The sequence below is a fragment of the Agelaius phoeniceus genome, chromosome 9 (genome assembly GCF_051311805.1).
Source record: "Agelaius phoeniceus isolate bAgePho1 chromosome 9, bAgePho1.hap1, whole genome shotgun sequence".
NCBI lineage: Eukaryota > Metazoa > Chordata > Aves > Passeriformes > Icteridae > Agelaius > Agelaius phoeniceus.
In genome coordinates, this window is record NC_135273.1 from 2,234,750 (window position 1) to 2,258,457 (window position 23,708).

At 42.5% G+C, this 23,708-nt stretch overlaps 1 protein-coding gene across 7 annotated transcripts in view; it reads right to left on the bottom strand.

Annotated features, from left to right (window-relative positions):
• Window positions 1-4,648: 4,648 nt before the first annotated feature.
• The window catches only part of PTPRE (protein tyrosine phosphatase receptor type E), a 93,452-nt gene continuing 74,392 nt past the window's right edge, over window positions 4,649-23,708 (bottom strand). For all 7 annotated transcript variants that reach the window (XM_077182773.1, XM_077182772.1, XM_077182769.1 and 4 more), the window contains exons 10-20: window positions 22,753-22,872; window positions 21,596-21,756; window positions 17,112-17,247; window positions 16,185-16,334; window positions 15,030-15,123; window positions 14,540-14,616; window positions 13,349-13,483; window positions 11,709-11,834; window positions 10,801-10,961; window positions 9,370-9,505; window positions 4,649-7,839 (exon numbers count right to left, since the gene is read on the bottom strand). In XM_077182773.1, coding sequence (XP_077038888.1) covers window positions 7,765-7,839; window positions 9,370-9,505; window positions 10,801-10,961; window positions 11,709-11,834; window positions 13,349-13,483; window positions 14,540-14,616; window positions 15,030-15,123; window positions 16,185-16,334; window positions 17,112-17,247; window positions 21,596-21,756; window positions 22,753-22,872 — 1,371 coding nt within the window. In that variant the 3' untranslated portion in view covers window positions 4,649-7,764. The remainder of the gene's footprint in view (window positions 7,840-9,369; window positions 9,506-10,800; window positions 10,962-11,708; window positions 11,835-13,348; window positions 13,484-14,539; window positions 14,617-15,029; window positions 15,124-16,184; window positions 16,335-17,111; window positions 17,248-21,595; window positions 21,757-22,752; window positions 22,873-23,708) is intronic.

A 23,708-nucleotide genomic window follows, 5' to 3' on the forward strand; every position in this document is an offset into this window, starting at 1 on the left:
AGTTCAAACGGAGGCGCCGCCCCGCGGAGCCGCTCGCGCCTCAGGCGCTGCCCGGGAACCGCGGCGGGAGCGGCCGGTCCCTCACGGCGGGACGGGCACGGACACGGAGCTGGCACCGCTCCTGTGCTCGTACCTGCGCCTGGATCCATGCCTGTGCCCCCTCCTGAACCTGTGCTTGTACCTGCGCCTGGATCCATACCTGTGCCCCCTCCTGAGCCTGTGCTTGTACCTGCGCCTGCATCTGTACCTGTACCTGTGGCCAAACCTGTGCTTGTACCTATGCCCCCTCCTGAACCTGTGCCCTGATCTGTACCTGTGCTTGTACCTGGGCTTGGATCTGTACCTGTGCCCCAGCCTGAACCTGTGCTTGTACCTGTGACCAAACCTATGCTTGTAGCTGTGCCCCCTCCTGAACTTGTGCTTGTAGCTGTGCCCTGATCTGTATCTGTGCCCCCTCCTGAACCTTTTCCTGAACCTGTACCAGTGACCAAGAGTGTGCTTGTACCTCTGCTTGTATCTGTACATGAACTTCTACCTGTACCCGAACCTGTACCTCTGACCACAGCTGAATCTGAACCTGTATCTGTACATGAACCAGTACATGAAGCTGTGCTTGTACCTGCACCTGTGTCTATACCTGTACATGAATCTGTACCTGTGCCTGAGTCTGTACATGAACCTGTCCCTACACCTGTACCTGGATCTGTACCCAAAAAATTACCTGTGCTCTTACCTGTATCTGCACCTGAACCTTTGTCCATAGCTGCACCTGTACATGAGCCTGTACCTGAACCTCTACCTGAATCTGTACCTGAACCTTTATCTATATTTGTACCTGAACCTAAACCTGAACCAATCCAGCCCCTCTCTGAGGGAGGGGGACTTGCAGGGAGCTCAGTGGTCCCAAATTTCCACCTGCCCAGATCAGCAAAACACACCCAGATTCACTTTATATCGATTCAGCTTCACTTAGGCTTTATAAAGTGAGTTCAGCATCTGTGTCTGATCAGATTAAAATAGTACTAGTCACAAAAATACTATTAATCACAAAGGTGAGGGGGAGAAGAATATAAGGAGCAAGTGAACAGCAGCAAAGGTTAAATTAGTATTTTAAATCCAGTTGAATCAGCAAGTTAGTTACCTTAATTTAGATATAAAGCTGATCCCCATCTCTGCTCCCAAACAGGAATTTGTTACTGAGACTGGAATTTGAGGATCTCTGAGGCCAAGAATTAATATGAACACTGTGTTGTTCTGTGATTGAAGACAGAAGAAAAAAACCCCTATTAATAGTAACAATAACAACAACAACAACAACAATGCATTATTGAGATCTGAAATGTGACCTTCATTCCAAGTTTGATGCTCGGGAAGGGGATACAGGACAAGGTCACCCAGCCTTGTGTGCTTCAGGGGATAAAATTCTACTATTCAGATCTTTTACAAAGCAGAACTTTTGATTTTACTCCTGTCTTATTTTCTAGCTTGCCTCAAAGACTATTTTATGTGCTGTGATGACTTTAGATGTGATACAGTTAGATGTAAGTAGCTTTTTAAATGTGTTTTTTTTTGAAATAAATGACTTTGAAGTCTATTTTGTAAGTTTTGGTGGGCCTTTAATTTAGCTCAGATTATTATTATTATTATTATTATTATTATTATTATTATTATTATTATTATTATTATTATTATTATTATTATTAATGATAATAATAATAATATCTGTGTGCTACTGGACAATCTTTAATTTAGAGATAAACCATACCAAAGTCAGGATTCTATTTTGTATCTAATTATCTAATTGGGTATCATTGCTAATTTAAAAATCCTTCCTGGGGGTCCTGAATGATGTATCTAAAAACAATTTCTAGCAGAAAAACTCTTAGAAATTGAATTTGTTGCAGTCTCTGCCAGCCCCCATGTGATCAAACAGCACAAATAAATAAACACACCTGCACTGTGGCAATAATTGTATTTTCTGGTGTGATTTACAGTGGCGCCACAGCTTTTGTGATGTGCAATATTTAGAGGAAAACACAAATTATAACAAAGGTTTTCAATGTCTCCAAGAGCAGCAGTGCTCTCTGAAACAGCATCTGTACAAATATTTACCAAAGCAGATTTACAGGAGGGAAAAAAACCAACAAATAAAAAAAGGCATTTTCTCCAAGGTTTAAATTTGCTGGTAGGTTAATTTGGAAACATTTAATTTAGATAAATACACCTGAATCCAGCATGAAGTAAAAATAAAGTCAGTGCTTGAAACTCCTTGACAGAGAATTAAAAAAATCAGCATTTTAATTTCTCACATCAGGATCCTCATACAGAGTTATTTATTCAAGTGTTGAACAGGTGGTGTGGGAGCACTGAATGAAGCTTATTTACAGATTTGTGCTGTGGTTTTTACTTTAAAAAGCACAAATTCTGGTGAAAGCTTTGCCTAAATTAGGGCTTTTGCAGGGTATAAATATTCAGGCCACTCACACTGTGCAAAGCCAAGGCCAGGCATGAGGTCTCATGATTACCCCTGAAATTTTAAAGCTTTGCAACAAATCTCTCTTAAAATCATCATTTATCTCACTGACACATTGCACCCAGAATTTTGGAGTGCTGCTATTCATGCACAGAACGTGACTTTGACAGGTTCTGCCCTGCCCACCCTCCCAGGGAACAATTCCTTCCCAATCTCCATCATTCTCTGGCACTCCATGCTCTCACAGACAGTCCCTCTCCATCTTTTTCACAGGTTCCCTCCAGGTTTTGCAAGGACAAATTTCTATAAAAACATCAACTGGAAAATCCCACGCTCAACAATTCCTCCTCAAGTTCTTCCCACCTGGGAGAGTTCTCCTTGCTTTTTGTCCACCCAGCTGGTGAGAAGGCCCAGCTTGGAATCTTCTGTTCCATGTTTCTGGATAGTTGGAAAATTCAGGAAAATTCAGGAAAATGCTGGAGTTGTTTCTCGTGAATGGAAACAGGTGAAAAGGATTCTTTGCACAAAGAACTTCCTTGGCAAAGTGTCAACTCGATTAATGACTGAGTAATTCCCCTCCTCTGGGCAAAGCAGCACAGAAAATGGATAAAAGTCATTAGAAGGAAGCTCTCACCAGAAGATCTAAATTACATCCTAATCCTTTAATTCCTCAGATGAAGAACACTCCCCAAGAAGTTCAGTGGCCTGGAAAATTCTCAATTCAACAATTTCTGCATCAGGCAAAACAGAGCTTGACATTTGTGCAGAGCAAACACCTCTGTGATCTGCCTTCGTTTATACTGTTTAAATATCCCATTAAACTAAATTTATTTCATGGACAGTTTACAATTAAATTGCATTTTTTTTCCTAAAAGTTGACTTTCTAAAAACGGAACCAGATAAGGAACCAGAAGGTCTTTATGGTATCTTTTTTGTAATGTTTAAAAGTAGGAAAAAACCAACTGTATCACCATCAGAGTACAAAAACATCCATGTTTGCTGTGTGATCAACAATTGCAATTATCACTATTTATTTCAATTAACCAACAGTCAACTAATAACTGATAAATATTTGAGATTCTTCTGTTTTCTGAGAGCACACCAAGGCACCTGCCTGTCCTCACACACAGTTACCTCCAGTGGTTGCACAAGCTGCATAAAAGTATATCACCCAATCAAAAATATTTTATTAACTCCTATGGGATAATTTAAAAAAAATTAACAGCTTTTACATGCAATGGCAAATTAGAATCAATTTGTTAAGTTTGGAAAAGAACATCAAATCCAACCACCAACCAGTTCACTACTAACCCATGTCCTCCATGCCACATCCACACATTTTTTGAACACTTCCAAGGATGGGGCTCCACTACTGCCCCAGGCATTTTCCAAATGCAGTAAAACCCTTTCCATGAAGAAATTTTAATTTCCAAACCTCTTCTGGCACAATTTGAGGCCATTTCCTCTCATCCTGCCAGTGTTAGAACAATGCCAAGGAAGGACATGCAGGAAATTTCTTCCCAACAAAAAATTTCTTCCCAACAATTTCTTCCCCCAAAAAATAAATCCTAGAATTATCTACCCTGAAGAGGCATCTCCCAAATGGGAGATGTGGGGTGGAGCAGGGGAGACGGAAAAGGGTCGAACAGAGATCAGGCTGCATGAAATCCTGTTTGATCTGACATTAGCACGGAACCCCTGAGCAGTTACTCCTGCTTTACACAAACCTCCCCCTCTTGTTACAACAGCAGAGACTTCAGGGTTAATTTTAGCAAGATGTCCAATGCAAAACTTGTCAAAATGAATTAAGAAATTACTGTTAATTCGAGTGAACTTTCAATTCATCACTGGTGACACAGCTGGAAGTTTAGATCCTATTCTTATCTTGGCATGACACCACAGTTTAACACAGGATTATTTTACTTAATATAAATATTTACTTAATTTTACTGTACTTACTTCATCAGATCCCACTTATGGGGACATTTTGGAAGACCTGGATTCCAACTGTTTCCATGACTTTCTACACCCTTTATATGCACAATGTTCAGTCCCAAAATAAATCAGAATTTTACTCCCAAACAGCTGCAGATAAGCACTGAAAAATTACTTATCTAGATAATGGATTTCAGCTCTTTTAGAATGCTTAATTCAAATGAACACACAACACAGGAATGAAATTAAAAGATTTAAAGGAAATAATGCAGGTGGAGAATAAAAAGGAAGCTTTGTTCTTGCATCAGAATGTATTAGATCTTGCAATTTGCATAAACAAATAATTCAGCCACATTCACCGGCATTAAAAACACAGCAAGATCAAATTAGAAACGTAAGAAAAGAAAATACTAAGAGCTGAAACTGTATAATACATACATATATTATAAAGATTTGACAAATTAAATACATTTTGGTTATACAGAAAAGTTCCAGTAACTTTACATGAAAAATGGGACGAGGGAAACGCAAACATTTCAAAAGACTGAACACGGGGTGGTCAGGCTCATTTTAAAAGTTTAAAAAAATACATAAAAATAGCCTAAAAAACACTGCTAATTACAGTATGCATTCTTCATTAAGGCCCAAGTCAGCCAAGCACTTTGAAGGGATTGCTCTGGGGACAGGGAGTCCACGGCACCCATGGATGGCGGGATGAGGGCGTGGGGAAGCGAACGCTTCAACGCTGAGCTGAGCTGGGACCTTCTGAACACATGAACAGTCCAAGTCACACAGTGACCAAAAGCACAGACAGATCAGAAGGACACTTCCAATCCAACTATTGGGCCTTTTGAAGGAATTCAAAAGACAGAGAGTCAGAGGAAAATTCCAATCCACCCAGACCCTCCCCAGAGCTCCGGCCAGCGAGCACACGCGGTGACTGCCAAGGGAGCTCTTCAAATTCCACAGAAACCTTCACGGAGCTACAGCTGGGAGCTCTGAATTCTGTTTCAGGCATTTCTCAGTCTGGTTATCAACTAAAATCCGAGTACCCACCGAGGATTTGGTGTTCCAGCTGAGCTCCATCCTGCTCCTGGTTGGAAGGAGGCCTTTAGGGAACCCCGTGGGAGTTGTGCTGCAGCTCCTGGGGGCTGTGGGACCCTCACACCCCATCACTGCTGCACTGAGATCAACCTCACGGCCAACTCAACCCGAGGTTTTACCTCAGGGGCCCCAAAATCTGCCCAACACACAAATTATTATTGTTCAAATGCTGGCTGAAGGGTCAGCAAAATCCTGACATCAGGAGCATACCATGGGAATTCCTTACTTCTCCAACCTTTTGGATCTCCCTGCACTGAGACTGACTTCAGGAAACAACCCCAGTTTTCACCAAAGGGACCCACAAATCTGCCCAACAGACAAATTATTATTATTATTGTTATTATTATTATTATTAAAATGCCCCCTAAATGGTTGGAAAGATCCTGGCATCAGGATCATACAATAGGAATTCCTTTGCATTATTTTCCAATTTTTTGGAGTCTCCCTGCACTGAGACTGACTTCATGTACAACTCACCCCAAGGTTTTACCTTAGAGACCTCAAATTCTGACAAATTATTATTCAAATGTGGGCTAAATGGTTGGAAAAGATCCTGACATGAGGATCAGAAAATGGGAATTCCTTTGCATTACTCTCCAGCCTCGGGGAGCCTTTGCTCTAAATCAAACTATAATTTCCAGGCTGAATTTATTCTGGCTCTTTCCATTTGGATGGAATTTCAGGAACATGCCCTTCCTCAGCTCCACTTTCAGTACCCAACCTTGAGTGTTTCTTCTCATAGAGACTCACGAGTGAGGTTTAGTCTTTAACCAATCTCGTTTCTGAAGTGCATAATTTACTGTACAAATAAATACAGGAGTGCAGCAATGGGAAGACAAGAACAGCCAATGGCACTGTGGGGATTGGGGGCTCAGGAATTCCCATCCCAAACCTTTTCCAGCCAGGCTGGAATGGAAGGAGACCCAGGGACACCTTCCCATCCCCTTGCATTGCTCCAAGGGGCAAGGAGATTCTACTGGAATGGGATAAAATAGTGCAAGAACAGCAGGGAGAAGCTCAGGTTAAGCTGCTTTTTTGAAATTAGGCTTTGATGCTGCATGGCCAAAGCCTGGCTGGACGAGACAGAACTGCTGCATATTTGTTATTTAATTCATTACAGATTCACCCCTTTGTGCTCATTAACTCAGAGATGCTTTGGGAAGAGTGGGAGAGATAAATTTGGTAATTATTCAACATTCGGGTGCCCTGTGATTTTGGGGATTTCCCAGCCCCTGGTCAGGGCTGTAATAAAAACTTTTATATTTTCTGTCACCAATTCTATTCTCAGTAGTACTTTCAATAAAAATATATCTCTGTACACAACTCTAAACCTCTTTAAGAAAGTCCTTTTTTGATAACATTTCTGGGAGGGTAAGAACCTGGAGGAACTTTTGCTACAATACTCAATGTTTCTGGCATTGAACTGTTCATAAAATGTTTTTTTCCCAATTTTTACCTCTTAATTATCCTGCTGAGTCAAATCTAGGAATAAGAGTTCATCTCTTATTTTAAAGAAGTGAGAAATTATGCAGGTGTTTATAGAGAAGAGAAGCTTTTAACTTAATTTCTGGCCTTTCTCTTCAAGTAGACAAGTTCAGGTGCTGCAAAATATACTTTTGAAATATGCAAAATGTTCTGAAAATCACATTATTGCCTTTCTAAGTCAAATTAAACATTATTTGGGCAAAAAACCCAAATGAATAGGGCTTTGAAAATTCTGTTAATTCAAAAATTCAAATCTGTATTTCTACTGATTTTTTCCTATGGACAGTAAGACTCAAAATCCAACAAAACCTGGAGGCTCTTTAAAACAGCCTGGAAAAATAAATAACTATTTTCATGGTGAATATATTTTCCAGATGAACAAAATATGTTCAAACACGTGCACCCAAATTCACTTTTTTGAGGATGAACTGTAAATCACTTGTCAAAAATTCAAGAATTGGGAGATAATGCTGCTGATAAATATTTATGAGTGGCAAAATTCAAAGGAAAAAAAACCCCAATAATTAATTTTTTGTTATTTAGAATAAAGATTTCTATCCCATCTTACAGTGCTATACAGTATAGGAACATTATACTTTACTTTAGAAGATATTTATATTTAAGAAACAACTTTATACAGCAAATGCAACTTTTAGAGCCAGCACAACGTTGTATTTACAGTTCAGTTGACAATCCAAGTGACACAGAATAAATTAACATAATATACAACTATTTATACAGACAAATTAAAAAATAAGGCAGAATTCTCATTTGAAATTAGCATAATCTGAAAAGATGTCGATGAAATCTTGTACCACTCTGTAGCAGAATTCATACTGTTCCTGGAAAACAAGGAAAAGAGATCAAAATGCGCTTTTGGTTACAATAAAAAACATGAATTCTGCAAATCCCAGGGATAAATTCAGTATGTCCTAACAGAGACCAGTTAGTCTGATTTCTGGTTATTATTTTAAATAAAACCAATGGTTTGTTTTCTTTGGTCAGACACAGGCTGATCCTTGCTCTTTAGTTCAAATGATTTCTTGAGCTTTTTCAGAAATGCTTCTTAAACTGAATCAGTTCTTAGGCCTGGCTTTTGATTTAAACCCAGCTGCTCACAGCAGAAACTCCTGAGCACTGCCCAGGGATGATGATCAGGGAATCAGAAAATCCCAGGATGATTTGGGTGGGAAGGGACCTTAAATCCCCCCAGTGCCAGCCCTGCCATGGCAGGGACACCTCCCACTGTCCCAGGTGCTCCCAGCCCCAGTGTCCAGCCTGGCCTTGGGCACTGCCAGGGATCCAGGGGCAGCCCCAGCTGCTCTGGGCACCTGTGCCAGCCCAGCACCCTCCCAGGGAAGGATTTCTTCAGCAAATAATATAAAATATGACAATCATGCTTATTCCAGAGCCTAAGAATTAATTTCAAGTCAGTTCTTCTCATTCTGGACAGCTGCCCGACAGAACCAGTGGGGGATGTGGGAAAGCCCAGATTTAGATTATTGCTAAAGCATCACTTTCCTTCAGCAGCTGTGGAAGGAAACTCCACAGCTGCTCTGGGAATTCCAGCCCAGCCCCTCCCCACCCTCCCAGGGAGGAATTCCTTCCCAATGTCCCACCCATCCCTCTCTCAGCCTGAGCATGGATAACCCAATTCCATTTCTTCATCCCTGTTCTTCCTATCTGTGGGATGCAGAGAACATCCCTGGAAAAAGGGTTTGAGGTAATTGTTTATAAGAGGTTTCAGCTGCTGAATGAAAGTTGCTATGGAAATTAAAAATATCAATATTTTTATGTATTTTCAAGTTAAGAAAAGTCTCAAAAAACTTTTTTATGTTTACTTAATATGGAAAAGCATCTGAACTAAGGCTCAAAGAGTAGCTGGAGATGACTTGAAAGAAAACTTCAAAGATTTTAAACAAGTCAGAGACATTTCCAAAGATTCCCACACCCCTGGGAGTGCCCAAGGCCAGGCTGGACAGGGCTTGAAACAGCCTGGGGTAGTGGAAGGTGTCCCTGCCATGGCAGGGCTGGGAATGGGATGAGCTTTAAGGTCCCTTCCAGTCAAAACCATTCTGTGATTCCAGTTTATGCCCAGACATTTTAAGGTTACTTAATATATTTTATCACCTGCAACACTCAAAATACGTTTAGTTTCACTGCCTCAAGTTCCTAAAAGTCAGAGAACATTTAACCAAATTGTATTTTTAGACATGCTCCAAAACCCCCTGTAAAACCCTGATTATGCCTTGTACACACACATCCACCACGCATCATTTATGCCAACCTGCCAAAAAAAACCCCTTTTATTCTCCTTTGCCAGGAACATTTACACCCAGAACTCCCTTCCAAAGGCCTGGGAAATCCCATACCAGTGTTTGCACCATGTGTGGCCTCTGCAGCCTCAAGCTCTTCACAGCCTGGAACACGTCCAGGAGCCCCTCAGCCTTGACCCGCTCCAGGATGTTGCTCAGGGCTATGAAGGTTCCCGTTCTCCCTGCTCCAGCACTGCAATGAAAACACAATTTTTTTTGGCATGAAGTGGGATAAAATGGGAAGAAGAGCATTGGAATCTGCAATGCAAGGAACTCTCAGAACTTTGGGCCTGTAAGCCAAAGCTTAGAATTAAACCCAGGATTTGATCTGAGACCTTGGAAAAGGCTTCCAAACCCAGGTGTGCTGGAAGGGAGAATGTGGATTTAGAGTTTAAAGCAGAGACATCTTAAACCAAGTAAAAGGAAGTTTAGAGTTTTAGAGTTTAAGATATAGAAAAAATAAAAGTTGTTACAGAGGTAAACAAGGAGTTTAGAATGCAGCACTGTAGGTTTGTGTGTCATAACATGATTGGCTAAGAAAGCTCACACTGTAGCATGGGTCCACAAGATGAAATATTTAAGGATTGGGTCAAAAACATAAATATCCTTGTTGGCAGTGTTTTATTGGTCAATAAATCCTTAAAAAGGTGTTGTAACTAAGGGTCTTGTGACGTTCTGAGCCATGCAGTGAGGATGTGAGCCAAACTCACCCTTCCTGTCTAGGTAGAAAACAAGAAAAATAAATCAAATAATCTAAAACAATTCAGAGGTCCTGTCTCTAACTCACTCCAAACTTCAAAAACCCCCACCAAAGAGTGTCGGGTCTGTCTGTCTGTCTGTGCCCCGACACGGGCAGGGCGGTTCTTGGGTGGCACGCGATTCAAAGGACGAGTCTGGACTCTTCAGCTTTTCCATCTTCAGATTGTTTATTGTTTCTTATCTACAGAATTTTCTGTCTGCCCAACAGAGGTCTGATCTGCAAGGCAGCCAAGGGCACTCTGACCACCCACGGGGCGGTCATGTCTTTTTATACTAAAATCTACATACATGATATTTACCTTTATTTCCCAATACCTTTCACCCATGTTAGCAAGTGCACCTTCACCATAAACCAATCCCCAAGTGCCAACATCACCACAGAAAATGGAAGACAAGAAGAAGAAAGAAGAAGGACGAGACATGCTTTGATCTTTCTATCTTGTCTCCATAACTCCCTTGTACTAAAAACCTTAAAGTTTATATTTCACCCTATAAATGTGTCCTTTTTAGACCCTTCACTCTAAAGTGATTCTCATGTCTTCACACTGCTGTCACTTCTGTGGACGGATCAAAATCAAGCCACCAAACACTCCTGGCAACATTCCAGGATTTCTGAGACCCCCAAGGGCTCTCTCGGTAACTATGGACATCCGGAGGGATGTGCTGAGTTCCCACCACAGAGGAATGCCAGGGGCACAGACAGCCCAGCTGAGGTGCAGAGGGGCTCACCTGCAGTGCACAGTGATGGGGTGGTTCCCTGTCTGCTGCTGCTGCTTCTGCACAGCTGCAATGAGGTCGATCATGCCCTTCCCTTCGGCAGGAATCCCGATCTCCGGCCACCCGTGGAAGTGGAACTGCCTGACCAGCCTGCTCTGCTTCTCCTGGTTGCTCTGCCAGCAGGAAAACACCTTTCAGCCACTCAGCACTCCCAGGTGCAAACACAATTCCTGCCTGCAGCATCTGCAGCAGCCATTTTGCACTGCAGAATCTGCAACCTGGGCCGCACCATATTAAGGAGCTTGGTGATTTTATTGCCAGTGATATTCCATGATTCCACCCTGGCAGCTCTGCTTCTAAATCCCCCACCCACTGATAATTTCCCCTCTCCAATTTTCCTTGGGTTTGCCCAGCTGTTTCCTCTGGGGAGGACTCAGGGTACACTGCAAGTGTCCAAGGCCAGGTTGGACAGGGCTTGGAAAATGTACCTGGGACAGTGGGAGATGTCCCTGCCCATGGCAGGGGTGGAGTGAGATGAGTTTTAAGGTCCCTTCCAACCCAAACCCAAATTTTGGGAAAAATCTTGAATCAAATTTTCTTTGATACCTATGTGGGAGATGGCAGAAAATTCTAGGAATAACAGCAACAACAAAACAGTTTAAAAAAACCCCAAAACCCACCCCCCAACTTTGCAACCACCTGTTTCACTGATCAGAATTTTCAGATACTTTAAACAAAATTGTCTCATATAAGCTTCCTCTTACTGCCAGCTTTTGATTAACCACATTTAAGTTTTGACAGAAATCACAGAATTTAAAATACATAACCAGATTTGCAAATGCCTTCTGATGGGAAAAATAAAAAAAAAATAGAAAAACCCAACAAAACAACAAAAACCCGCTGGAATTGTAAAGAATTACCGGGTTATATGTAACCAGGAAGTCCCTCACACTGATGGCATCCATCAGGCTGTCGCTCTTGATTTCCACCGTGATCTCTCCGTGAGTCACAGAGCCCTCTGATGGCCAGTACTGGCAGCATTTCTCCTGCAGAATCCAGAGAATTGCAAATATTCCTTGATTTATTTTCCCCAGTTATCTACACTGTCATGAATCTCTGGCATAAGTAGTGACATCCAGCATAATAAGTGTGTTCTAAACACTAAGAATACAGTGATAAAGTATTTCTTGAATGGAAATCATCTTGATGAAAAAGGCTCAGGAGGCCCAGATAGCAAATACTGCTTTAAAACAGAGTAGAATAATAAATGGAATTCCTGAAAGCAAGGTAATGTTGTTAAAAACCTCCCAAAACCACCAAGAAAAAACTTTTCACAACACCCTCGTTGAACCCAGAATTTTCAAGCTGCAGCATAGGACTAATTAATTAATGACATTAATTCTCTATTTAAATAAAATAATGAATTAATTCCTGTATTTTAATCAAATTAGGACAAGCTCAGAATGAGCAATGGGACAAGTGGGATAAAAGTTTACACAAAAGTTTATTCCCAAATCCCAAAACTCTGTCTCATGTCAGGCATCCTTTGATGCAAAGTGGAAGCTTTCAAAAATCACAATATTCTGCAGTTTTTTTGGTGTTTCCTGACAATTCCAGAAAAAGCAGTAATGCTGCCTCACACCAAAGAGTGAAGCAAGAGCTCATTTTAGGAAAAGCCAAAAAAAATTCAGATTTCTGGAATTTTTAGACCAAAAAAAAATTGTTTCTCCAGTATTGCTGCTCGTGGTTTGCAGGTGGGAAGGGGAAGTGTGGGGCTGCAGGGGGGGCACGAGTCAGATCAGGCCCTTTTCTGACCCAGACATGGGGCAACTGAGAGGCCTTTTAAAAACTTTGATTCCATTTTCAGTCTCGTGGGAAGGGTGAGACAATACAGATGTAATAATTCACACCATCACAATCAGAGGCTCTTTCCTAATTACAATACACTATAAGAGTTCCTTGGCCTATCAGCTTTTGCCCCACCATGCTGTAAATGCCTTAAAGCCAATCTAAAATTACCCCTCTTGGGTTATGGGAGAGGTTTGACAGTGACTTCTGTCAGCCAGGAGAAGTTTGATCCATGTTTACCCCTGAAAGAATTTCCTACCAAGGGTGTTGACACAGAAACCAAGAAAGAAAGAAGATAAATAAGAGAAACCTGCTATTCCATTCCATTGAGCTCTTTGTTTGTCTTTCCTGACCAATGAGTAAAGTGTAAATTTAGGAGTTTTGTCAGAATGTATAAAAAGCATGCATGGTACAATAAAACCAGTTTGAACCCCTCTGAAAATGGAGTCTGTTGCTTTGTATTGTCTCCATCTCAACTACAACGGTGGCTCCCACTCCAATGCACCTTTCATGGTTCCATTTCTCCAAAGTACCCAGACTTATTTACAAGGCCACCCTTTGAAACTTGCTTCTATTTCCATTTCTCCCTCAACAATGCCTGTCCTATTGCATGGCATCTCTAAGTCAGCATTTCCCATCTCGAGGTGTGTGTGTGAGCCTTGTGCCAGGCTCTGAGAGCCCTCCCCAGACCCATTTCCCATTCCCCACGTACCTGCTCCCTCTCCTGGACCTCGGTGAGCATCACGATGGTGTGGCACTTCCACTCCCACACCATCCTCCAGAAATCCTCCACCGTGTGAGGCAGGGGGCCCTGGGTGGCAATGAAATAATCCTTCTGCCGATAGCCCTGTGGGAGACAGGGGTCACACGGGGGACAGGGACGGTGGCCACGGGGACATCGCGGCTTCAACGGGGGCTTCTCCCCAGGGAACGACGGGAGCAGCCTCAGGCTGCACCAGGGAAGGGGCAAGGTGGCTGTTAGGGGGAATTTCCCCACAGCAGATGTCAGTGAGTGCCCATCCTGGAGGGATTTAAAGCCATGTGGAGGTGGCACTTGGGGACATGGGGCAGTGCTGGGGGATGGTTGGACTCGATGGGGAATTTTCCAAATTCACAATGCTCAAGGTGAATTTCTCCAGTCATGGCTGAGGGGATGAGAAGCTGCAGGATGACATTTCACAAGATCATCACAACAGCAGCTCCCAGCTTTTCTTTAGAATCAACTTCTGCCTCAAGTTTTGAGGTTCAGTTTAATTTCACAGAATCAATGAGGTTGGAGAAGACCTCTGAGGCCATTGAGTCCAACCTGTGACCCAACCCCAGTGCTCTGAGGGCACATCCAGCCTCTCCTTATTCCCATGCAGGTGTGATCTGTGTGAAATCCACAGCCCACAGTCACTAACGTGGTTTCACTGCTTAAGGACATGATTAATTCTCATATTTCAACAAAAACAAGGCACAATCCCGTGTTCAGCTTCCAACAGGAAGCTGGGAAGAAAGCCTGGAACTCATCCAGCTCTGCCCAAGTAAAGGCTGGCTGCCAGACACTGTCACAGCTTTCCCTGTGCTCAACACTGACTTCTCTGTTTCTCAGAAAAGCAAATATTTACACCTGTTAACCTGACCCAGATAGTGGAATCACTGGCTGTAATTGTGCAGCTGATTTGTTTGGTCAGAATTGAATGAAAGGTTTGGTTTATAAATTTAACAACAAGGTTTAAATTGCACAACCATTTAAGCTGAAATTAAAAACACCAGATAAGAAATGCATTTGGAAACTCCCATATAAACAAAGCCCATGTTCTTTGCAAGCCAAGCTGATTGTGCCTCTTTAAAAATACTTATGAGCAGCAGCAAAATCTCAGATTTGGAAAGGAAAGGCATGAAAATGTTGTATACTTACATCTATGAAAGAAGCATTGATGTAATCTGTGTACTCCTGCCCTCTTTTCATGGACAGAATCACTCTGTTAAAATCATCTGGGGAAAAAAAAAAAAGTCTGGGCTTAGTTTCGAGTCCAATAAAAAAGTCTGGGCTTAATTCTGAGTCCAGTCTTACTTTTGCCAACTGCCCATGGAAGAACAAACCCCACCCAATCTTTTTTGTGAAATGTTCATTCTCAGGTGCAAACATTCCAGTGCTGCTCAGGCTGTGCATGGAACCACACAGAAAAGGGGTGGTGTAACAGGTGAAATTGCTGAGTTATTTAATCCCAAATCCCTGACTGTAACAGATTTTAGGGTGATTCAGTAAAACCCAGTTCACTGAATCTTTTACAGACGAGTTTGTAAGGGGAACTCAGAGCTGGGTTCTGCCAGCACACAGATCCAGTGTGTGCTCCCAGCCAGGGATTCCTGGCACTGTCCCTGCAGAGGAGGAGCTGGGCTCTTACAGGGGATGATCTGGATGACCCTGGCTTTCTTCATGTTGGCTGGGAGGTTGCCAGTCCTCATGTTCTCCTTCATGATGCGCACGTTGGTCAGCTTCTGCAGAGAGCACAGAGCACAGTGAGACCCAGCACATCCTGCAGAGCCCTTGTGGGGTAAAAAATCCCTGCCACACTCACAGGGAGCCTGCAGCCACTGCCCTGGCCTGGCTATAGGAACTGAGAAGGAATAGCAGTCACAGCATCCCAGAATGGGATGGGTTGGAAGGGACTTTAAACCCCATCCAGTGCCATGGGCAGGGACATCTCCCACTGTCCCAGCCTGGCCTTGGACACCTCCAGGGATCCAGGGGCAGCCACAGCTGCTCTGGGCACCCTGTGCCAAGGCCTGCCCACCCTCACAGCCAAAAATTCCTTCCCAGTATCCCATCCAATCTTCCTTCCCTCAATACTGTTGATTTTGGAACTTGTTGCTCTATCATCAAACTTATTTTTAGATCATATTCTTTACCCAGTTCCCAATTTCTGGTTAAATTAGTTCTTTAAAGCAAAGAGAGAACTCCAGTTAACACCCAGATGTCAATTAATACTTTAAAATTATATAGAAAATAAATATTTTACCATAAGGATAATCATTAAAAAAATTCTAACTATTCCTTCAGGGAACTAAAATAATTTAAACAATGATGACACACAGCCAGTGTGGTTTTCTTCATCTGTGGGTTTCTCCACTGATAAGAAATGGGGTTTTGGGGGGGTTTTGGTTTTTTTTTTATATTTTCCCCCAGCCCTGTACATTCCCTGCTGTCAGATACCTCAGAGTTAACAATCCCACTGGGATGCAGATTAGGAGCACCTAATCCAGCTTCCTCTTCCAGCATTATCTGATCTGGCACCCTGCACCAGATTCAGAGAATCACTCCACTTTTCTTTATAAACAAACAAAAAGCATTTAGGGAAAGGCCATGGAATGACACAGCTCTGAATGAGGGAATGAGATTAAAATCTGAATTTAGAGAACAAAATGTTCAGCAAGGCCCCATTCACAACAAGCACCACATAAAACAACTCCTTCCTTCCCTTTTATGCACCTTTAAGGTTACACTTTTATCTTCTTGGCTTGCATCTTGGAAATCCTATGGGAGAGATTTCCATACTTACTTTAAATTCCTCTTCCAGCCCTATTTTGACCAGGTTTGGGGCTGCATTTTGGGAAGTCTGGAGGTGTTTTTCCAGGGATGACACATCCAGCTCCGTGTCACCGTAGAGGTAGTACTCGAGTAAGGCTTGGTAAATGAAGGAATATTGCATCTGGAAGGGACAGAGAGGAAGAGGAAGGGAGGGAAATGAGGAATTCTGGGACTTTTTTAATAATCCCAGAATGGTTTGGCTTGGAAGGGACCTTAAATCCCACCCAGTGCCACCCCAGCCATGGCAGGGACACCTCCCACTGTCCCAGGTTGCTCCAAGTCCCAATGTCCAACCTGGCCTTGGGCACTGCCAGGGATCCAGGGGCAGCCCCAGCTGCTCTGGGAATTCCATCCCAGCCCCTCCTCACCCTCACAGGGAACAATTCCTAATTCCCAATATCCCATCTAACTTCAAAACCACTGCTCCTTGTCTTGTCAGTGTTTGGTGACAATCTCCTAATTATTAACATAATAATAATAATAATAAATTGTTTATTACACTAAACCAGAGTTTTCCTGTTTTGCTCACATTTCCACTCATATTCTCTGACATTCCACTCTCATGTGCATGGGAAAACCATGAGAAATAACTCCTAAAAATCAAGTGTTTCACAGTGGTCTTCTCCACCTTTATCTTCTGCACCACCCCACATCCTTCACTGAGCTTTGTGCATTTTTGAATTAGAAAATCCCAGAACGATTCAGGATGGAAGGGACCTTAGAACTCATCCATCCCACCCCTGCCATGGACAGGGACACCTTCCAACATCCCAGGCTGCTCTAAGCCCCAATTTCCCAATTGCCCAATAGCACTGAGCTACAACAGCGTGGGAACACAGCAGCATTTCCCCCTGTGCCCAGGAAAAGCTGGAATTCCGGGTGACTGGAGTGCACTCACATCGGTCTGGACCATCTGTGGCCGCTGGTTGCGGATCCTGCAGACGAAGTCAAAGACATCCACCCTGTGCTCGGCGTGCATCATGTCGATGATGGCGTCGATGACGATGAAGGTGCCCGTGCGCCCCACGCCCGCGCTGGGGAGGGACAAACACGAGGTCATCACACACCCTCTGCACACAGAGACACGCTCCTCTCACAGGATTATCCTGCGAGAAAGCTCAGGGGAAAGCATTAGAACAATTCTCATCTCCGCTTGCTGCTCCTGTTGTTGGGCACTTGTGTGTGGCGGTGTTTGAGGGTCCCCAGGATAGGGGAGAGATGAGAATCTTGACTCCATGTTTCAGAAGGCTGATTTATTATGATATATATTATAGTAAAAGAAAATGATATGCTAAAACTATAGAATTATAAAACTTTAGAGTTAGAACAATTCTCATCTCCGCTTGCTGCTCCTGTTGTTGGGCACTTGTGTGTGGCGGTGTTTGAGGGTCCCCAGGACGAGGGGAGAGATGAGAATCTTGACTCCGTGTTTCAGAAGGCTGATTTATTATGATATATATTATAGTAAAAGAAAATGATATGCTAAAACTATAGAATTATAAAACTTTAGAGTTAGAACAATTCTCATCTCCGCTTGCTGCTCCTGTTGTTGGGCACATTTGTGTGATGGTGTTTGAGGGTCCCCAGGATGAGGGGAGAGATGAGAATCTTGACTCCGTGTTTCAGAAGGCTGGTTTATTGTTTATGATATATATTATATTAAAAGAAAATGATATACTAAAACTATAGAATTAGAACAATTCTTATCTCCACTTGCTGCACCTGCTGTTGGGCACATTTGTGTGATGGTGTTTGAAGATCCCCAGGACGAGGGGAGAGATGAGAATCTTTACTCCATGTTTCGGAAGGCTGATTTATTATTTTATGATATATATTATATTAGAAGAAAATGCTATACTAAAACTATACTAAAAGAATAGAAGAAAGGAGACATTAGAAGGCTAGACAAGAATGAATAATAAAAATCTGTGACTCTCAGAGCCTCAACACAGCTGGACCAAGACTGGTCATCAAGTAAAAACAACTCATATGAGCCCAATCCTGTTGGTGAACCATCTCCAGACCACATTCCACAGCCATCAGATAGTTATTATGTTAGTTTACATTTCTTTTCTGAGGCCTCTCAGCTTCTCAGGAGAAAACTCCTGGCAAAGGGATTTTTCAGAAAATATGTCACTGACACCTGTGGAATGTGTTATGGAGATGATTTACCACAGGGTGGTTTGTTAATTGGACACTGGATGGTGTTTGGAGAGATTGACCAATTAGGTCAAAGCTGTATGGGACAGTCTGTAAGGGTTACGAGTTTCTTATTAGTACAGTATAATACAGTATAGCTCAATAAAGCAAAGGATCAGCCTTCTGCAATCATGGATCAGTGCTAATTACTCCCTGTTCAGGGGACTGTTGTTGCCACGATACAAACACACAAAAACCTCCTGGAATCACCCAAATCTGCAGGAATGGCTGCAGCAGTGAGCCTCATGCTCACACTGGATTGAAGCATTAGATCTCAGATCCTTTAGTCCAGCAGTCCCCCCCATGTCCCCAAGTGCCACATCCACAGGGCTTTTAAATCCCTTCAGGAATGGGTTCCACCCCTGTGGCCTGTCCCAATGCCTGGTCACCCTTTCAGTGAAGAAATTCACAGAATTCCCAGAATCACTGGGTTGGAAGAGACCTTCAAGATCATCGAGTCCAGCCCAGCCCCAACAGCTCAACTCAACCCTGGCACCCAGGGCCACATCCAGGCTTTGTTAAACACACCCAGGGATGGGGACTCCAGCACCTCCCTGGGCAGCCATTCCAGAACTTTATCACCCTTTCTGTGAAAAACTTTTTCCTAATATCCAGTCTAAACCTCCCCCTTTTTCATTTTAACATGGACAGCAAAAAAAGAGGAGTGTTTTTAGCATAAAACCCCAGCTCTTCCCAGCTGATGGCATCAGAATTAAATTTAAAAAGACATTTGAAAAGAAAATCTGCTTGACCATCTCCAATAATTCTGTAATAGCTCTATAAGGCTAAGATAAAATAAATAACTATAATAATAACTCTAAAGGTTAAGATAAAATTTAAATTATTCTTTCAGGAGTTTTTAGCTCCACATTTCCCAAGGTCGCCATCCCTAAACACTTTTTGGTTTTTATATCCTTAAAAGCCACGAGAGGGAGCACGACTGTTAGAAATGACAAAATTCCAGCGACTTTCAGTTCTTCCTTCCAGAGGAAAAGGGCATGGCATCCTGTACTAGTCATGAGCAGCTCTCCTTTAACCTCTGGGCAGTTTGCTTGGCTGCAGTGGCCACAAACACCTCCAGGAACACGATAAAAACGCCTCCCCCTCCCCTCAGGGGCTCAAAAATACAAAGCAATTCTCAGCAAGGCAGCATCAGGCTTTCAATAAGACCAGAAAAATAAAATGATTGTATTTATAGTGCAATTATTTCCTTTCCACACACCCTTTACCAGCAGGGAAACCAAAACCCATGAGCTCCGCTATTCCAGAGGTCTGGAGAGACGATGGAGATTCCCTTCCCTCTCCCTTCCATCCATCCCTCTTGGCCCTCTGGCACCACAAGGAATCCCCCTCATGTCCTAATGCCTTAATTCCCACTCAACAGAGATTGTTCTCCTCCTGACAGCCCTGGGAGCCACCTCTGAGCACAGATCTCCCCTCCCCAGTTCCCACTGGTCCCTCACTGCTCATTTCTGGAGGTTTCAGCCCAGCTCAGCTCCTCCCTCCCTTTCCAGCCACGATCCCTTTTTGCACATCCCTGTTCCCAAATCTGGGATTTGGGATTCTGGATTCCATCCCTGCATGTTCCTGCTGAAGCTGGTGACTTCCTGCCCCTGGGCATTCACCTCCATCCTTAGCCTGCTTGTGGCATCCCTTACTCAGCCATTCCTCAAAGTCCTTCTCCACCCACTGAAAAAATTCTATTTCTAAAAAAAACCTATTTCTAAAAGCTGACAGAATACAAGAATCAGCAGAAAACCCTGCCACTCCTCATTTTCCCTCCTTGTCTTCCAAATGCTAAGTCAGTGTTTTATTCACCTCCCAAACCTCAGTGCAGAGCTTTTGGCCAGGCTGGCTGGGGCAGATTTCCCTACAGCTCCCTAAAAATGGATGGTTACTCACTGCTGATGGCTTCCCTTTCCTTTTCCCAACAATTCAGTGGTGTCACATCCTGAGGGGGGGCGGAAGCTCAGTGTCACCTCTGTCCTGCTCCACTTCTCACCCCGGCACACAACGGCCTCGTGCGCTCTGCTGGCCCTTGGGATTGAAATCTCTGCAGGTAGTGGGACAGTCTGTGAAATTATTTTGTATTTTCCTGGCTTTTGGCTTTCCTTCTGCTGGTGACACCAAGCTCAAGCAGCATTTCCTGCTGCTGCCAAATAAAGCTCAAGCCCAGAATGAGACTCCACACACAGCAAAGGGCTATAAAAATATTCTCAACTGAGACAACTCAAATCTACTTTTCCCATCTAAATGGTTTTTTTAATTCATGACACCTGGGGGAGAAGGTGAATCCCAGCAGGACAAACACCCTCTTTTTCTCTATCACACATTTCCAGGGAGTATTTCTAGCAAGGAAAAAGACAAATACAGGAATTTACATATTTTTTTGCCTCAAAGACAAGACTCAGACAGACAAAGCTGTTCTTTTCTTTTCATTCTGCTCTTGTGCTCTTTTTACTCTAACCTTGCAATGAAAATTGCTCCTGAAAAGCCACTTCCTGCTTGGGGTGAGCTTACAGCTGCTGCAGAGGTTGCAATTATTCTCTTCAAACTGTTTGGGAGTTTGGTTTTAGTTTCATTAAAGATTTCAACAGTTTAGCAGCAAGATGTGCCTGTGTGAGTGACCAGCGACTGGGAATTGGTTCTGGATGGGGATGAAGCACATTTTTAAAATTGCAGCATTTAAGTCTCTTGAATTCAAGTCTTTCTTCCAAACTTTTCAGGCATTTCATGGCTAATTTCCATTAAAAAACTGCAATTTGACTGTGGGAGAAGTAGGGGATGAATTCCCAGAGCAGCACTGAGTGGCAAAGGCCACAGATTTCTATCACCAGTCTGTTTTTCTGACAAAGAACAGATTTATACCAAACAATGGAGATCCCTCATAAAGAAAAACCCCAAACAGCAGAACAACAACTTCTGTTGGAGTATTTAACTGGCAGCAAAGACAGAGCTTTGGAAATCGTTTTTACTCTCAGCTCTCAAAAACTCAGCAGATTATTACCCTGGAATAGAAATATGTGAGTAAATATAGCTATAAATATAAATATATATATATATATATATATATAATACATATAAAATATACATCAAATCTTAAAAATAAGTTTAAAAAAATCTCAATATATATAAATAATTCCAGGCCAAGCCACAAGAATGGTCTGAGGAGCACATACATACCTACAGTGAACCACAATGGGTCCAGCATGGGCAGGATTCAAGGTCTTGACTTTTTTCAGGAATTTCAGCATGCCAATAGGCGTGAAAGGCACCCCAAAATCCGGCCAGCTGGTGAAGTGGAGCTGTGTGACCAGCCTTGGAGCTTTGCATCCCTCCTGGAGCTGCAGGAACACCCAGATACTCAGTGTGACATCTCCTTTTTCATGTCGCTTTTGTGGTTTTAGTAGTTGATAATTATCGATTTTTTTTTTAAATGTTATTTAAGTATACAGACAGTATTAGTTATTTTACAGATATGTTTGAGTTGTTTGTATTGTTAGTTAGTTACAAAAACAAAAATATTAGTTATTGTTTGAAAGTTATAGCTATTTTTGTAGAAGTTAAACACATAACACATATTCTAATATTTTGCAAAAGTTAAAACTATAATATAGTTAAAACTATAACAAAATAATATAAAATAATTTAAAATAATAGTTAAAACTATAATATATTTATTACACTGGTCATAAATGAAAATATAATTAATAAATGATGATGTGAGAATCCAAGTTCCACAGGGGCCAGATCACAACTATTATATCAAAAACAGTTAAAAGTGATTATAAATATATTAAAATCCTTGTGATTAACAGTTGGTAAAAATGAATTTACAATAACAAAGCCAACAACCACTGGTAAAAGTTAATTTAGAATAGCAAAAGCCAACAACCACAGAGTTATTTAGCCTAAATCACTATGTGGGTGTTTTAAAAGTAGCTAGAAGTGATTATAAATATATTAAAATCTTTGTGATTAACAGTTGGTAAAAGTTAATTTACAATGGCAAAACCAACAACCACGCAGTTATTTAGCCTAAATCACTATGTAGGTGTTTTAAAAGTAGCTAGAATTGATTATAGATATATTAACAGCTAGGAGTGATTATAAATATATTAAAATCCTTGTGATTAACAATCGGTAAAAGTTAATTTACAGTAACAAGAGCCAACAACCACGCAGTTATTTAGCCTAAATCACTATGTGGTTTTTGGCTAAAATCAGCCAAATTTCTGAAATTCTGATTTCTCAAACAGCCTCAATTCCTTCCAAGGGAACATTTGAGCTTTTCTGCATCCCCCAGGGCAGGGGGAAGGCCGGGAGCAGCTGGGCCTCACCGAGTGCACGCAGAACTTGCGGATGGTGTAATCCACCAGCACCATGGAATCCTCCACGGACACACGCACACTGCCGTACGTCCAGCAGCCCTGGTCAGGCCAGTACTGGAAACACTTCTCCTGCACAGAAACATGGAATTTCAGGGACAAACAGGAGGAATTTCACAGCCAAGCACGGGGAACTTCAGAGCCAAGCATGGGGAATCTTGGAACAAAACCCAGGGAATTTCAGAGCCAAGCACAGGGAATCTTAGAACCAAAACATGAAATTTCAGAGCCAAACCCAGGGAATTTCAGAGCCAAACCCAGGGACTTTCACAACCAAGCACAGGGAATTCAAGAACCAAGCACATGGAATTTTAGAACCAAACCCAGGAGAATTTCACAACCAAACCCAGGGAATTTCAGAGCCAAACACACAGAATTTCAGAGCCAAGCACAGAGAATTTTAGAACCAAACCCAGGGAATTTCAGAGCCAAGCATGGGGAATTTCACAACCAAGCACAGGGAATTCAAGAACCAAGCACATGGAATTTCAGAACCAAACCCAGAGAATTTCACAACCAAACCCGGGGAATTTCAGAGCCAAGCACAGGGAATTTTAGAACCAAACCCAAGGAATTTCAGAACCAAGCACAGGGAATCTTAGAACCAAACCCAAGGAATTTCAGAGCCAAACCCAAGGAATCTCAGAGCCAAACCCAAGGAATCTCAGAGCCAAACATAGGGAATCTCAGAGCCAAACATAGGGAATCTCAGAGCCAAACCCAGGGAATCTCACAACCAAGCCCAGGGAATCTCACAACCAAACCCAGGGAATTTTATCACCCTGACTTTGCTTTCACTGCCATGCTCTCCTAGGTGTATCCAGGGAAGGTGAGTGTGCAGAGCTCCTTATCTGGCACAACTTCAGTACCCTGCTGCTGCTTCTTAAATTGATGCAGAGAAGGTGAGA